This window comes from Sarcophilus harrisii, chromosome 3 (assembly GCF_902635505.1).
Source record: "Sarcophilus harrisii chromosome 3, mSarHar1.11, whole genome shotgun sequence".
In the NCBI taxonomy this organism is placed as follows: Eukaryota; Metazoa; Chordata; class Mammalia; order Dasyuromorphia; family Dasyuridae; genus Sarcophilus; species Sarcophilus harrisii.
The window spans coordinates 16865031-16881903 of NC_045428.1; the positions used below are offsets into that span (position 1 = coordinate 16865031).

Genomic DNA, 16873 nt, shown 5'->3' on the forward strand with positions numbered 1-16873 from the left:
CTGCCAGTGCCCCGGGCCTCCCCGATTCACCCGTTTGGGCCCTGCCTCTGTCCTCTGGATTGAAGCCCCAGCCCGCTCGTTGTAACAGGCAGGAGCTGGGTGCTGACCCACCCTGGGGGATAGGGAGGGAGAGTCGGGGAGGAGGGGTAAATGTTTAACTACCGGCTCTGCCAAAATGTCAGAATTAAAAATAAACTCCAATATGCATCACTGACGGTTTCTCTTCACTCTGTAATCAACAGGCCAATAGCCTAAAGCCCAGGTTGGAGCATTTGCAGATCTCTGAAGAGTGATACTCACTGAACATTTCTCAATGGATCCGGCCTCCTGGAGCTCCGAGGGACCGGCTCCAGCACCTCCAGCTCCCCTAACCCCCAGGTGCTGATCAGGCACACTTAGAGAGACCCTCGGGGTAAGTCACGTCGGTGCTGGGAGACGAGGACGAGAGGGACACGATATTCCAGTAACTCGGGTGTGCAGATGCAAAGACCTAATTCAAGACTGTGCTACCTGTGGGCTGCCTGACCTGGGGAGGGGGGCAAGGGTTCACCTTAAAAGCTCTCAGGCCCCCCTTGATAAGGTGAACTCCTTGCCCAGGCCTTCCCACAAACCTCCCCCTCAGGTCTGCCCCCAAACATGGAGAAAACCAAGAGGAATCGAAAATCGGACATTCTCGCTCCCACTGAGCTAATGAGAACCGGAGTCGATGTGGGCACCTGGGGACTTGTAGGAGGAGAAGCTTGGCAAGGTGAGGTCCAGGTATTCCTGTGGAGAAAAAGAAAAAAACGTCAACTTCCATTTTTCAAAAGCAGCTTTCTCAGAAACGAGCCGAGGCTGGCGGAGCAGCGGTTGGGGCCTGGCGCCCGGAACACTCACGTTCAGGCCGGAGCAGGCCACGCCGCCTTCCTCTGCCTCAGTCTCCTCTAGTGTAAAACGGGTGCGCACAGCGGCTGCCCTCAGGGCACCGACACCATCCCCTCCCCTGGTGCACTTTGGGCAAGGGATGTTACCGAGGAGGACCCTGTCTCACCAGCGTCATCTCACTCGCCAAAAAAGGACCATCCTGTCCTCAGCCGTGTTTGAGGAGGAAATAGTCATTTTCTTAAAAACACAAATAAAACACCCAGAATCTCTGTGGAGGCGGCCCTGCTTGCTGGGTGCCGATGGGCCTGCCCTCAGTTTCCCGCTCCGGCTCCCCCCGGGGGCAGTGTCCGAGGCACAGTGTCCGGGCCACGAGGCCGGCCGGAGGCCGCACGGCCCCCCGTTTGCTGGGTGACGATGGGCCTGCCCTCAGTTTCCCGCTCCGGCCCCCCCCGGGGGCAGTGTCCGAGGCACAGTGTCCGGGCCACGAGGCCGGCCGGAGGCCGCACGGCCCCCCGTTAGCTGGGTGACGAATGGGCCTGCCCTCAGTTTCCCGCTCCGGCTCCCCCCGGGGGCAGTGTCCGAGGCACAGTGTCCGGGCCACGAGGCCGGCCGGAGGCCGCACGGCCCCCCTGGGGGGCCAGGTTTCAGGGCTAGGGTTTCAGGCTCTAAAAATACCCCAGTCTCTGGCCAGAGGCCCGGGGTCCCGCCTGGCGGCCCCCTCCTGCAGCGCGCCGGGCGGGGGCCATTTACCCTTCGCTCTCCAGCTCCCGCCTGCTCCCAGCAGCCCCGGACCCAGGCGAGGAGCGCCTCGTTCCCGCCCACGCGTCCCTCTCCTCAGCCCGGACCCACATCCCAGGCAGGTCCTAGGGGGCGTAACCGGCCCGGCCTTGACCCCTGACCCCAGGCGGGTTTCCGGGCCCAGTCCCACCCTGGGAAGGCTCTTGGGGGAGCCCGGGGCTGGCCCCGCCCCTGACCCCGAGGTGACCCCGAGCTGGGACCGCTCCAGGACGCCGCGCGTCCTCCTTAGCAGAGGCCGGCTGGGACGGGGCTTGGACAGAAGCCAGGAAACGCGGGTCCGGACCCGCCTCATGACCCCGGGCCTCCTCTGCCCGCCTCAGTTTCCTCCTCTGTACACACGGGCCGGTGACAGCGCTCCCTCCCCCCTCCGCCCTGCGCCGGCTCCTCCTGAGCTTCTGGTGGCAGGAAGCGCTTCGCACGACGGCCGGCGCCTAGAAAGCGCCGCGAAAACGCGAGCTGTCCTTATCATTAGTATTGTCCAGTCCAACGGAAGGGGGAAGAAACTGAGGCCCCTAGGCGCGCGCTCCCCCTGTGCCGCCCCGCCCCGCCGCGGTTTGTGTTGACCGCGGTTGCCATGGCTGCGGAGGCGGCGCTACAGCCGCGGCGCCCAATGGGGAGCTGGCGCCTGTGTCACGTGCGACAAGCCCCTCCCCCTGGCTCGCGGTGGCCTGGCCGGAGGGAGGAGGAGCGGTTCAGTCACGGCGTCGAGACCTGACAGGGAGGCGGGCTGCGGGTCAGCTGCCCCGGGTCCAGCGAGGTTCCAGTCTGCCTGTGTTCCCCCCGTGCTCACGGAGAGAAGCCACGATGTTCGGCCCGTCGCGGAGCAACTTTGAGGAAGACCCCTTCTTCTCGTGAGTGGGGGGGAGGGGCGTGCCTTAGTTTACCCGCCTCGCGTCCGTGACGCCCCCGACCTCTTCCTCGGGTTACTGGGGTGTCAAGCGGGGGGAGGGGAGAGCCGAGGGACGCGGCCTGGCGCGAAGGTCGCGGCGCGGGGGCCAGAATGCCCCTTCCCCCCGCGTGGCACCCCCTCCGTCTGTTCTAGAAGCATTCATTAAGCCCCGGGGGCTTGCCGCGGGCTCCAGCCTCCTTGTCCCGGGCTCCCAGCCGCGCACGGCCTGGGCGCTGCGGCCTCAGTTTCCCCAGGAGGAAGGGGCGGGGCTGAGAGTGACCCAGGGTCGCCCAGAACCCGAGGCCACGGCTTTGGGAGCGTTTGGCGGCAGCGTCCCCCGCCCTGCCCTCGGTGAGCTTTCCCTCGCGCCCTCGCTCTGGGGGCCAGTGACTGCACCAAGGCGGTATTGTGTGCTCCTTTGCGGCGCGGAGGATGGCGGGAGAAAAAGGCGAGCCTCCGCCCCTCGGGGCAGTGGGGGACACCCCGAGAACCCCCGTGGCCGAGAACGCGGGGCCGGTTTGCAGCCGGTGCCCCCCCATTAATGAGGGACCTCGTCGGCCCCAGGGGTCAGACTGGAGGGTCCGTGGTGAGTGCGCCCGGGGGGGGGGGCAGCCCCTCCCCAGCCTGCCCCTGAACCCCGCGTAGCGGTGCCTGTGTCCCTGACGTCGGAGCCCGTGTGGAGAGCTTTCGGCCCGTGGGGCTCATGTTGTGCCCGTGTGCGAGCGGGCTTCCCGGAGTCGGGCGGCTGTAGTGTGTTCGCGGCCGTCCCCAAGAGCTGTTTGCCCCGGGTTTGGTTTTAGGAGCTCTAGGTGACTTTTGCCGGGGGCTGAAGAGGAGGCGAAGGGATCGTCAGATGCTTGGGGGAGTCACCACTTAGGCGAGGAGACCTCGGCACGAGGGCCCCAGGAGGCCTGGCCGGGCATTCAAAGCGCGGCCGCCTCCGCCGGCGCCCTCGGAGCCGGGGTCCCCTCGCACCCAGGCCTGGCCTTTGTGAGCTCGGGCCGCAGACAGCCGGCAGCAGGAGGCGCCGAGGCTGGCCTCGGTTAGTCAGTCAGCAAGCGGCCTCTCTCAGGGCCCCGAATCGTGGAGAGCCTTAGAGTCCTGAGGCAGACCTCGGCATCCGCGCTCGGTCACTGACACGGGGAGCGACCTTTTGGGGCTGCGTTTGATGGCTCCCGGAAACAAGAGGAAGCTTTTACAGACAGAATCTGTGCGTTGTTGCCTGGAATTCCGTGTTCTGTGGCAGTGATCTCATGCGGAGGCTGGGAGGGTGATTGAGTTCGGGCGGCCCCCACATGTCGCGGCCAGCTTCGTAACAGGGCACCCTCTCCACCCTCATGTCTCGGCGGAGCCTTGTGGGATTCTAGGGAAATCCTGAGCCGTGAAGATTAGCAGGCCCAACAAAGTCGGCTGAGGTAGGAATCAAAAGTCCCACTTAAGAATAGATAGCCGTATAATCTCAGAGCTGATTACTCAATGCTTTTTTCTAAGAAAACAAAGTATTCTATGTCGTGCAGTTGTGCTTCTTTCTGTCTTCAGTCAGCAGCAGTGTAGTAAGTTGTTAGATTTTTTAATGAAATGAAGAGATCTGGAAAGAAATAAGAGAAAAAAGAAAGCCGCTTTCCAAATAAGTGAAGGGATTGCCTTGTGCTCTAGATACTGGATAAATTTGTTTACAGAGTTGGAAATAGCCCAGTGTCACAGAACCACAGAATTTGAGAATCAGGAGGGACCTTGGTGATTTAATACAGCCAAGGATCCATAAAAGGTAATCCTCATGCTCACGTACCAGACAGTGGGCTTCCATCCCCTGCTTTCACCGAGGAAGAAGTGGATAATTTTAGGCAGGCAAAAAAGCTCAGATAAAGTACTGTAGGGGATGCTTCCCATAAGAGAGAAAATAGTAAACTGACTGTGTGTGAAGTAGATTATGCTGCCAGTTTCTAATAATGTGGATGAGATTATTTTTATTTTCTGACTTCTGAATACACTTTTGTAAAGCTCTCAATACTGATATGATACGATTGCTCATATTTCATTAATGGTTGCTCTCTCTTTCAATGAACCTTTTAAAAAGATTTTTCTGTCTCAGGCATAATTTGATTGCGTATCTAGGGCACAGTTTTCCCTAATGGATACCATTTATTTCACGTATCAAAAATCAGTTGAAAAGAGAACTTAATACAAATTTGTCTTGGAATTGTTGAAACTCATTGACAGGTGTGGCAGCGTTTTGACTAAAACCACAAACATTAGAATGTTGGTACTTAATAGTCTGTAGTTACTTTACTTTTATGAAGATAAATCACTTGGCTATTTTTCAAGAAATTTTCTATTCACGGATAGAGAGAAACATTGGCTAACCTTTTGAAGTCAGTAGTTTTTAGAAGAAGTATTAATCAGCTTAAGCCACTTTAGGTATCTCCCTTGAAGGAAAAGAGTTTGCTAAAGGAGCTGGTGCTTTTGAAGCCACTCCATGGTCTTCTTGCCACACAGAGGAGAGACTTTCAGATGGGCAGAAGAGAGGTGCCCCAAGAACGGGTACCCTGATCGGCCAGGCTGCCAAGGGGATGCTCCCCCTGACTCGGCCTTCACCTGCTGGAGATGCAAGACTTGGGAACAAGCTTGGTCCGTCTCAAGGGAGCTGGTGTTTGCCCCCCCATAAACCACAGTCTTTAGCAAATTGTTACGGGGTTCAGCTTTGGCCTTTTCAGTAACTGTTTGAATTGAAATGGAGTTGCCTCCCTAAGGAAGGCCGGCATTGATTCTAACCTGGAAGGGGCACCAATGGATGGTGATTCAGAGATGCTGCCTTGTAAGAGTGGAAGGCCTGGAAACAAAATGATCCCGTTAGGAAAATTAACAGACCCCTTCATTAGCTGCTTGTGGCTGTCTCTTCTAGAGTTCTCAGACTCTGTCTAGATATATACACATACATGTGTACAGAGGACACCCATCCCCTTGGGAGATGTTCCTCGTGCTCTATGATGAAGCTAGTTGGAGTAATCCTGGGAAAATCCATATTGTACATAAAACAAATTCTCTTTTATAAAAGAGAAACTACTTGTTTGCAAAAGGACAGCTAGGTGGTACATTGGATAGAGCCCCAGGCCTGGGGTAAGGAAAACTATCATGAGTTCAAATCCAGCCCCACTCACTGGATGTGTGATCTTGGACAGGTCACTTAACCCTGTTTGCCTCAGCTTCCTCATCTGTAAAAGGAGCTAGAGAAGGAAATGGGAAACCGTTTTAGCATCTTTGCCAAGAAAACTCCAAATGGGGTCAGGAAGAGTTGGGCAATTTTTTTTCTATCCAAAATATATTTGATATATTTTGACATTTGGTGTGTGTGGGTATAAAGATGAAATCTTTGTAAAGCCCTTGCTTAGCACAATGTTTGCCACACAGGAGATTTGTTCCCTCTCACCCCTCCTATATTGGTTTTATTTCCAGGCTCTCAGAACAACCTCCCTTGCAAGAAAGCACATAAACTGACCAGAAAACAAAGGGGTAGTCGGGCATGGCCCACGCCTTGGGAAAAGGCCCTTTTCAGGGGCTCCTTATTAGAGACCTGACAACTCAGCATTGTTATGGGGAGACTCGGGGTCTTGTGCTGACACCAGCCACCTCCTGGTCCAGGGCAAGGTCACAATGGTCGTTTGTCATGGAGGAAAGGGCAGAAAGAAAAAGGACTTCATTGTCTCAGCCTTATTTCCTCCCTCAGCCCTCAGTTGACATGTAGGACAAGAACACTGGGGGAGTCGAGTGCCACACTGATCAAGTCAGGGTTGGGATGGTTTTGTAGACACAGGAATTGCACTGATTGAATGGCTTAAGAAACAAGTTAGTATTGAATTTGAGGGGCAAATTTGTAAGAGGAAAATATAAGTAGACCCAACAAGTCACCTATTATCACTTCCCAAGTGAGGAAAGATCTCAGATTAGATTAATTTCCAAAAACTAAAAATAGCCTCTACTCATCCCCAAAGGAGCCTTTTGGTTTCTGTGAAACAGGATTAACGATTGGAATAAGAGACGCATCATAAGAGTTTCTCTCTTAGCAGGTGTTCTGGGGAGTCATTTGTTGAACTCCTTTCAGAACCCCAGTGAGGTTCTTCCTAAGTAGTTCAGACAGATCTTGAAGCCAAGACTTTTTTGAGCCCATGTTTGTTGTTTTTCAGTAAGCAGCTTGGATTAATGTGATGTATTTGTGTGTTTTGTGTGCAAGTGCGCAGCATGTGTACATGAGTATACACAGATTGAAAGGAATAATGAATGGATTTAGTAAAAAATGAAATAGCCCTGATTTTCACAGGTCTGCGTTTACTGGCTACTTTCTTTACTTTTCACTTACTCATCTCCCATTCTTTTTTCCAGGCAAGATTTTCTAACTGGCTAAGAAGTAGAGTGGAAGATAAGTGGGATAGATTAGGCACATAGTACACATAGTACACAGTAGTAAGTGGACATAATAATCTAGGGTTTGATAAATGCAGAGACCCAAGCTTTAGGGGAAAGAATTTGATATTTGACAAAAATTGCTGGGAAACCTAGAAAGCAATTTGACATAAACTAGGTTAAGACCAACATCCCACATCATATTCCAAGATAAAATCAAAATGATAGGTAACTCATAGAAATAAAATGTACTATTATAAACAAATTAGGGAAATGTCAAGATCGATTGATAAGGAAAGAACCTGTGACCAAACAAGACAGAGCATTATAAGGTGCAAAATAGGTAATTTTGATCACATTAAATTAAAAAGAGTTTACATAAACAAAATCAATGCTGTCAAGATAGAAAAAAAGTGGGAAACTGGAGGGAAGACTTTTTATTGCAAGTTTCCCTGATAAAAGCTTCATTTCCCAAGTATATAGAGAATTGAGTCAAATTTACAGGAGTATGTCATTCCTCAACTGATAAATGGTCAAAGAATATAAAAAGGCAGTTTTCAAACAAACTAATGCTATCTATTCAGTTCAGTCATTTTTCAGTTATGACTAACTCTTCATGACCTCATTTTCTTGGCAAAGATACTGGAGTAGTTTGCTATTTTCTTCTCCAGGTGATTTTACAGATTGGGAAACTGAGGCAGATAGGATTAAGTGACCTGTGTGATTAGGGTCACACAGCTAGTATCTTAGTAAGGCTGGATTTGAACTTAGATTCCTGACTTTAGGCCTAGTGCTCAATTTATTGCACTCATAAGCTACCCCAAAGATGTCCATAATTACATGAAAAAATGTTGCTGTTGGTTAGAGAAATGCAAATTAAAACAACTCCAAGTTACCACCTTGCTTCTATCAGAGTGGCTAATATGAACAGAAAAAGAAAATGACAAATGTTCAAGGGGACATAGGAAAACTGGGACACTACTGCCTGTTAGCAGAGTTGTGAGCCGATTCATTTGTAATTCTGTCTTATAGACTCTAAAGCTGTGTGTACCTTTTGACCCAGTTATCCCACTACTGGGACTGTATCCCAAAGAGACCAAAGAAAAAGATGGATGTCCTATTTTTACCCCCCAAAATCTCTTTGTGATGACAAAGAATTGGAAATTGAGGGGATACCTATTAAGTGGGGAGGGGCTGAACAAGTTGCAGTTTATGATTGTGATGGAATCCTATTGTGCTGTAAGAAATGATGAGCAGGACGCTCAGAAAAACCTGGGAAGACTTACATGAACTGATGCAAAGGGAAGTAAGCAGAACCAGGAGAACATTGGACACAGTTATAGCAACATTGTGCAGTGATCGCCAGTGAATGGCTTAGCTATCATCAGCAATACAGTGATCCAGGACAATTCCAAAAGGCTCATGTTGAAAAATTCTACCCTCTGATGGAGTCTGTAGGTGGAAGCAGACTTTTTCAACTTTATTATTCCTGGGCTCTTTTGTAACATGACTGATACAGAAAATATGTTTTGCGTGACTGCATATGTGTAATCTATATCAAAATGCTTGCCTTCTCAATGAAAGGGGAAAGGGAGAGAACTTGGTTTTCAAAAATTATTTTTTTTATTTATTTAATAGCCTTTTATTTACAGGTTATATTCATGGATAACTTTACAGCGTTAACAATTGCCAAACCTCTTGTTCCAATTTTTCACCTCTTACCCCCCACCCCCTCCCCTAGATGGCAGGATGACCAGTAGATGTTAAATACATTAAAATATAAATTAGATACACAATAAGTATACATGACCAAAACATTATTTTGCTGTATAAAAAGAATCAGACTCTGAAATATTGTACAATTAGCTTGTGAAGGAAATCAAAAATGCAGGTGTGCATAAATATAGGGATTGGGAATTCAATGTAATGGTTTTTAGTTATCTCCCAAAGTTCTTTCTCTGGGCATAGTTGGTTCAGTTCATTACTGCTCCATTGGAAATGATTTGGTTGATCTCGTTGCTGAGGATGGCCAGGTCCATCAGAACTGGTCATCATATAGTATTGTTGTTGAAGTATATAATGATCTCCTGGTCCTCATTTCACTCAGCATCAGTTTGTGTAAGTCTCTCCAGGCCTTTCTGACAAAAATTATTTTTAAGAATGTCACAAATGGTTTTTACATGTAGTTGGGGAAAAATAAAATAAAAACATTTCTTAGAAAAAAAAAAAGAAATATGTGGAATGAGTGTCAGAACAGCCAAAAGGGAGTGGTCAAGTGGACTAGGTCCAAACTTTTTTTGTGACTCTCCTCCTTTTGTCTTGATTTGAACTCTTCATCTCAGTATTTTAGGCACTTCTGTGAGAATAAGGAAAGCCTAGGTGAGATCATCAGTCATTTCATTTAATCTGCTTTAATGTTCTTAATATTAAATGCATTCTTTAAAATAATTATTGTAACATTTATAGAACAAGCACTTCAAAGAACTACTTTACCTATGTTATTATCCCTTCTGAGCTTCACCACAACCCTGGGAGGTAGATGCTACTATTATCCACATTTTAAAGATGAGGAAACTGAGCCAGGTGGAAGTGAAGTGATTTGCCCAATATCCCATTTGTGTCTGAGATGGAATTTGAACTCTGGTTCCTAGCTGCCTCTGGGCTGAAAGTCCAGGAACGATTACCTACTACAGGCAAACTCAATAGGAATCGAAGGATCATTTGGGAAGTGGCCACGGAAGGAACCTCTGAGGGGGGAGGGGGTAGCCTGAGCTCTTGAGCCTCTGGGTCCTTGAGTAGTGTTTCAGGAGGAAATCATGGGAGGTGCTTTTGAGTCAGGCAGGAAAGATGGGCTCTGAAGACTGATAGGAGAACATTCAGGACAGCTGGGCAGCTTTGCTCCTTCCAAAAAGACAAGCTCTGGGCTCTTGTTTTTCACATGGGATCTGACTCCAGAAATCCCCCAGGAGCTTAAGGAGTGCTATCTGTCAGGCAACGGGGGGCCTGGGAGGGCGAGGGGCAAGGAGCTGGTCACCTTCAAGTGTCCCGACATTTGTTTGACCAGTGAGCAGAGGTTAAGCACACAGGGAAATTGTGGCCTCTGTGCACACTTCCCTTTGAACCTGCCATGGCCTGGAGAGCATCGAGGTTGGGGGGGCAGGAGGCTGCAAAGACAGGAGAGGAGGAGCCCGGAGGAAGAGAAAAGAAGGCCGCAGGAGGGAAGTGATGGAGAATCGGGAACGAGAAGGCTTTCATTGTCAGTTTACAATGAATCCTAAAGATAACAGGGAGCCACTGGAGCTTATTGAGAGAGTCAGCAGCTACCTAGTTAGCAACCCAACACTGGCCTGAAAAGAATCTTTTGGATTTGGTGAAACTTCAATAATAAAAATTTTCCAGTAAGTTGCATTAACTTGGGCCAGCCGCATTCACACTTTTGAATCCTAGGGCTCCTAAAATAATCTCCTCAAATATCTTGGTGTCCTCCAGGTCCTGTCTCCCTCAGTATCAATACTGCCTATGTCTCAGTCATTCAGAAGATGCAGCACTCATTTCATTTATTTACAATCACTATGCAGTCATCTACCTTTCAGAATAATTTAAGGGACTGATTTTTTTAAGATGTAGATTCTTTGGTTTGAATTCTTGGTCCCTCAGAGGTAAAAATCACTATTGAGTGTGGCAGCCCCAATCCTGTGCATGTTTTTGTATCCCCAACCACTGCTGGATCCACTTGGTCCATTTGTGCCTTCCTCTCACAGACCGCTCTCATCCACATCTTCCCTCCCATAAGTGTGCTCAGCAGCTTCTCCCAAAAAAACTGGGGGCTGGGAGTTTTCCTTAGGTGGCCAGGATTCCGTGGGAGCCCCAGAGCCCCAGTGACTGGTGATCTTCCCTTTGGGTGATGACTTTCTCCAGGGATGGTTCTTGGGGGAGCCCTCAGCTGTATGTCTGCACACACCCTTTTTCACCATTTTGTGGTAGATGGGGCTTTTGTCCCCTCTCTGATAGTTTGTTTCCTTCACCATTTTTGTTCTCTGGATCTGGAGGCAGCGGCCTTGGAGTGCATAGTGTTGCCCTGCTATTTACTTAGGGACCTCAAGCAAACCAGCTCAACTGTCAGGCTTTTTCTTCATCTGTAAAGTTTAAGGGTTTGGACCAGATCCCCCAAGGGATCCCAACTGCTGCTGTGCAGCAGGGACCCCAGGATGTGATGTCAGCTCTCTGCTCTGGCCCCTGATACTCAAACCAGCTGCTGGCACCCACAACTTCTGCCTCTTGTAGGCCTTTGGGTAGGCCCTTGTAGTCTGATCATTGATCTATATTGATATTATTCATTAAGCCATCGTAGGAAATCTGACAATCACTGTCAGTGGCCTCCATCTACTTCCTGTTTTTGTTGTGTTTGATCCCACTGGGGCTTTTCTTGGCAGAGATGTGGAGGGCTTGGCCCTTTCCTTTTCTAGCTCATTTGACAGATGAGGAAATTGAGGCAGACAGGGTGATGGGACCTACCCAGGATCCACAGCTAAGAAGTGTCTGAGGTCTGACTCCGGCCTGGCACTCTGGGCACCACTCCAGTAGGTTAGAATTGTCTGTAATCCCTTTTTATACTTTTCATTTTCTAGCTTGTTTGACATATACACAGAGAGAACACTCACTTGTCACAAGTTGCGTTCTGCAGTTAAAGTGAGACCTTGGTGCCCACTGTCTCTGGCACCCCTAGTTCTCCCAAAGTAGGGTCACTGCTGGGCCGGCCCAAGGCTGCTCCTGGGGGATCTCGAAGGCCCCGTCCCCTCAGTTGTGGCTTCTGAACGGCCAGCGCTTCCTTATGGTCCCAGCACCATTGTGTGGGTGTTTGTTCTGTTAGCATTCTGTCAAGGCAGGCCAGGGAGGAAGGAGGCTTGGCAAGGTTTGGCCCACCATGGGAGCCCGTGGACAAGTGGGTCAGTGCTGGCTAATGGACTGTGTCTGTAGATCAGGGACCAGCCTCTTAAGTGGGAGATCTGGCTTCCTCATCAGTCAGTCACAAGACAGAGAGACAGAAAAGTGCTTTAACAGTGACTGCTGTTGAGTTCCCCAAGTATTTTAAGTGGCTTTGTCACTGCGGGTGATGCAAAGATGAGATTGCACAGCACCAACTTTGGGGAAAGTGAAACAGATAGACAAAAGAGGTTGGGAGAAAAATTTGAGGAGGAGAAAGTGGTCTTGAAAATTTGTTTTTTTCCAAGGGGGGACCATAGTGAGGGAAGGTTTGAGTGGCCATGGATAGGAAAGAGACACTGAGACTAAAAGAAGGTCTCGATCAACAGCTGTTGCCTTCTGGTGTCCCCTTGTGAAATAATAATGTATTTATTTGGGAAGGACAAGATGAATGTAAAGTAAACCTTTGGGGTGGCTGAGGCTTTGGAAGAAATGAGTCCGGGAGGTTTCAGGGTGATCTCATGGTCTCGTGCTCACAAATCTATTTCAGTCCTTGTTCCCCTTCACCTTGGGAATATAAGCCCTCGCCAACACACTCTCAGCACTAGAGGTGTTAGTCACTTTGGGACTGAACTAAAGCTGGCCTTCATCTGAGCGGGACGTATTTGGAAGTGTGCAAGGCAATGGAAAGCTCTCATCAGCTGGAGTTGGAGCCAGCTATGGCAAAGCTGGCGCTGCAGTCATAAGCATGGCACTAGGGCTACTGGGTTTTGTGATTTCTCCTTCATACATGTGAAATGCAACTTCAGAAATGGCATAGGATTTGGAGTCTTGTTTAGAATTTTGATTCTACTGGGTATTTTTTTTATAGTAACTTTTTATTGACAGAATCCATGCAGGGTAATTTTTTTACAACATTATCTCTTGCACTCACTAATGTTCCGATTTTTCCCTCCCACCCTCCACCCCCTCCCCTAGATGGCAAGCAATCCTATATATGTTGAATATGTCCTAGTATATCCTAGATACAATGTGTGTGTGCAGATCCAAACAGTTTTCTTGTTGCACAGGGAGAATTGGATTCAGAAGGTAGAAATAACCCGGGAAGAAAAACAAAAATGCAAACAGTTTACATTCATTTCTACTGGGTATTTTTTTAAAAAATTGTTCCTGTCTCAGTGCCTCGAGCCTCTGTGTTTGCATGGACAAATTTTTGCTAGAGCATGAAAACCATAGCGTTCTTTGGTTAATCATACTTCCCTCTGCCTCCCTCTCCCAAGTTCGATGAAAGAAAATCTTTGAATAAAAATCCTGTGTCCTAACAGATGTGAAAAAAATGTCACCTCTAAACACTCTGTGCAAGCATTCAGGGTAACTGCACATATGGGATATAGGACAGCCCTAGTCCTGCCTCAACCCAAACAACAGCAATTTTATAAAAGGACCCCCAACAGGCCATTGGATATCTGGCAAAACACAGAGATCTCCCAGTATCTCCTCCCTACCTGTGGATCTTCCTTTCTATTGAGTTCTCCTGGGTCTTCTGGTCCTCCAGATGTTCACAGACAGTTTAGACACCTCCTAGAAAGCAAATGAAGTGGGACTTGCTAGAGAGGTTACAACCAGACCGCCCCCCCCCCATCCCCAGTACGACTAAGTGCTCGAGACCCTTACTGAATAGACTGCACTTTTGTGATTTAAGCCAAGTATATGGTCCAGATAAATAGCAGATCCTTGGGTTCCCCTCACTTCTTTAGGCCATTGCCTGCTCTTCAGTGCTAGGGATCCCTTGTGAAATCCTCTTCCCCTTCTCTCTTTAACATAATTGTTTCCTCCTAGAAACCTTGCCCTTGGCCAGATCTTAGGGTTCTTGAATATGGAGTGGTTAGATAGGCCGAGCCCATGTGAGCTAGTCTTGAGAAAGCTGGGTTCTAGGACTAGGAACTTCCTAGTAACGCTGTTCTCTAATTCTTGAACCATCCTGAGGAGAAAACCCCAACTCTCCCTTAGAAAATTGGTCCCACAAATGTGGACCATGTGGTTCCCCCCCCCCACCATCCATGTGTGTGTGTGTGTGGTCCCTATCCCTCCAAGGTTGGGTACAGATATTCTTGAACCTCTCATTATTGCTCTGGCTGTGCCATCTGGGATACTTGGGCCCTGTCAGTCAGTCAGTTAAGATTGTGCCAGACACAGCAGAGTACCGTTTGCCTCCCTTCATGTCTGGTCCAAGGCACCCATTAAGGACTCCTTGTGATGGTGGGGCTGAAAAGTAAGTTCCCTTCTGGGACATTACAGAGAATGGCTCCTCCTCTAACTTCTGCCCCACAGGAAGGAAGCCAAGCAGCCAAGCACACAAGCACTGTCCCTTGCTCCAGGAGATGTGTGCCAAGTGGTCCATTCAGATCCTGCAAAGGAAAGCTGATTGGAATTTTTGTAAACTTTTTCCCCTCAGGACTTTGGAGGAGAGGAGCAGAAAATCAATTTGCCTCTAGATTAAACTTCATTTCTATCAAAAATGTAAATCAAATCCTTAAATGGGATTTCTTTGCTCATAGAGTTTCTTTTGAAAAGTTCCAAAAACAAGCAAATAAGTCAAGCAAGCATTTTAAAAACAATTAAGCCTCCTGTGGATGGCCTTGCCTTTCTGGAACTCCAATCCCCAATTCTATTTTTTGTGCACAGTGGCTGTTTTTATTTTTATGCTTTTTTTTTTTTTTTTTTTTTTTTTTTTTTTTAAATCATTGCTTGAAACTGAGAAGCAGTGGGTCAAGAGATGGCCTGCCTAGGACGGACCAACAGGTGGCTTCAGTCTGGGCTTCCTGGAACTTGTTCAGAAACTAGTGCTAAAAATACTTTGGCTTAAGATGCCCAAGCCGAGATGTCACGGCCCTTGTGAAGGTGTGGAGATGTAGGATGACTGAGGGTGCTGCCACAGGTCCTCCTGGTGTTTCCTTTGTTCTGTTTTGCCTTCCTCTTTGTGACACTGACTGGGGTTTTCTTGGTCGGTACCGGAGAGGTTTGCTATTTCCTTCTTTGGTGGTTAACAATGTTAAATGACTTAACGCAGTGTCACACAACTAGTAACTGTCTCAGGCTGAATTTGAACTTAGATCTCTATCCACTGAACCATCTAACTGCCTCAAGCCTTCCTTTATGCATCCTTAAGTGAGGTTGGAAATTTTCAATAAGGATCAGTTTTGTTTGAATTAAATTTCTAAAAACTGAAAAGGGAATATCTATACCTTAAAAAATTTTCAAACTAATTTAATGTCATAAATTGCAGCTTATTTATATAGCTGGGGAAATTATACACTAAATATAAAAATTCATCAAATTAGACAAGCCTCAAATTTTAAAGAACTTATTTATAGTCTTGTTAGCATAGAAATCAATCTTGAACTAGAAATGAAATAATATAAAGACTTGTTTATGATTTATTAAAATACCCATAATAAGATTAATGTGCTGGATGGGCTTGTTTGGGGTGCAGAATTTTTCAGAATGTGATATCTTTGATGATACTACCACTCATAATTCTTTTCAACAATTTATCTTTTATTTCTACCTTTATAATTTGTGCTGCCTACTAAACCTCCCCCTATTTGAATAAATTGAAGAGGGAGAAAAAAGAAGAAAAACTAAGCCTTGAAAATACGTACTTGAATAAATCAACAAAATTAATTTCCCACATTGTTCACATACAAGGTATTTTTCTATATATACATATATATTTTAAATTCATCACTTCTTTCTGACAAGACTTAACTAGTGTGTATATTGATCAAAAAAATCAATTTCATTTTGTAAGTTCTCCTGGTTCTGCTTACTTTACTCTGCATCACCACACAGAGCTCTTCCCAGGTTTCTCTGAAATGTCCATTTCATTATTTTTTATGACACAGTAACATTCCGTTGTATTCATATATCAAAATTTGTTTAGCCATTCTCCATTAGAAAGCCCTCTGTGCTTTTTTTTAACTTTAGGTACCATGAAAAGAGTTGCTATGAATAATTTTATACATAGAGATCCTTTTTTTCTTTCACTAGTTTCTTTTTTTATAATAGCTTTTTATTTTTCAAAATAGATTCAATGTGAAGATAGTTTTCAACATCCACCCTTGAAAAACCTTGCATTGCAAAATTTTCTCCCTCCTTCCCTATCTTTCCCTTCCCCCAGATAGTGAGCAACCCAATATAAGTTTAAAATGTTTCACTGATTTCTTAGTAGTATAAGTTTGGCAGTCATATAGCTGATTCAAAGAATATACATAGCTTATTCACTTTGGAGATATAGTTCCAAATTAAACAAGTCTTTATGTTATTAGAAGGCAAAAGATAGTGGGGGAGGGGGGGCGGAGAGTGTCATTTTTTTTTTTCAATGAGAACGCTTAAGAGGTAAGCTGTTCTAATTTTGCCATTATAAAAAAATATGTGTTTATACACCTTGATTACTTAAGGATGATTGTAGCTTTTTTCCCCGTTTCCATATTTAAATTTAGAATATAAAATGTTAAAATTGAGTGTGTATCTTTTCAGCATTTTAAACTTAATACAGAAATTTCCAGGATGACTGCATTAGGTAGGTCTCTTAATCATATATTGCTCAAAGATGTGCTTTGTACTCTTTCTCATTTTATGAGGTACCCATAATGCTGCTTATAGTCTTTCAACATCCTTCTCAGTAAAGTTTTCAAACAAGTTTAAATTCTACCCATCTTTACGTTATATAACATGAGGTAAATTGAAACTTTGTGAATTAAAGCAGTTTTTTATAAGCTATTTGGAGTTTCTCCTAGCAGCATTTGATTTACATCAGTTAAATATTTTGTATAGAATTGTTAAAATTGTCGTAAATGTCATTTTCCCCTCTATTAATTTCCTATTTTGAGGGCATTAATAGCTCATTTAAATATAGGTCATATTGCACTTGTTTTAATAGCTCATACTAGCTTTTTATTTCATTTTAATTCCTTTAGTTTTGAACTTTTAACAGAAGTC

The 16873-nt window shown here is 46.7% G+C and overlaps 1 protein-coding gene across 4 annotated transcripts in view; it reads left to right on the top strand.

Annotated features, from left to right (window-relative positions):
* Positions 1–2189: 2189 nt before the first annotated feature.
* The window catches only part of MLF1 (myeloid leukemia factor 1), a 49657-nt gene continuing 34973 nt past the window's right edge, over positions 2190–16873 (top strand). For 3 of the 4 annotated variants that reach the window (XR_004232739.1, XM_031957572.1, XM_031957573.1), the window contains exon 1: positions 2284–2513. Coding sequence is in view for 3 of the 4 variants with exons in the window: in XM_031957572.1 (XP_031813432.1) it covers positions 2467–2513 (47 nt within the window). In the remaining variant the exon portion in view is untranslated. Of the gene's footprint in view, positions 2514–16873 lie in introns of all 4 variants that reach the window. The other variant, XM_031957574.1, reaches the window with a different exon arrangement.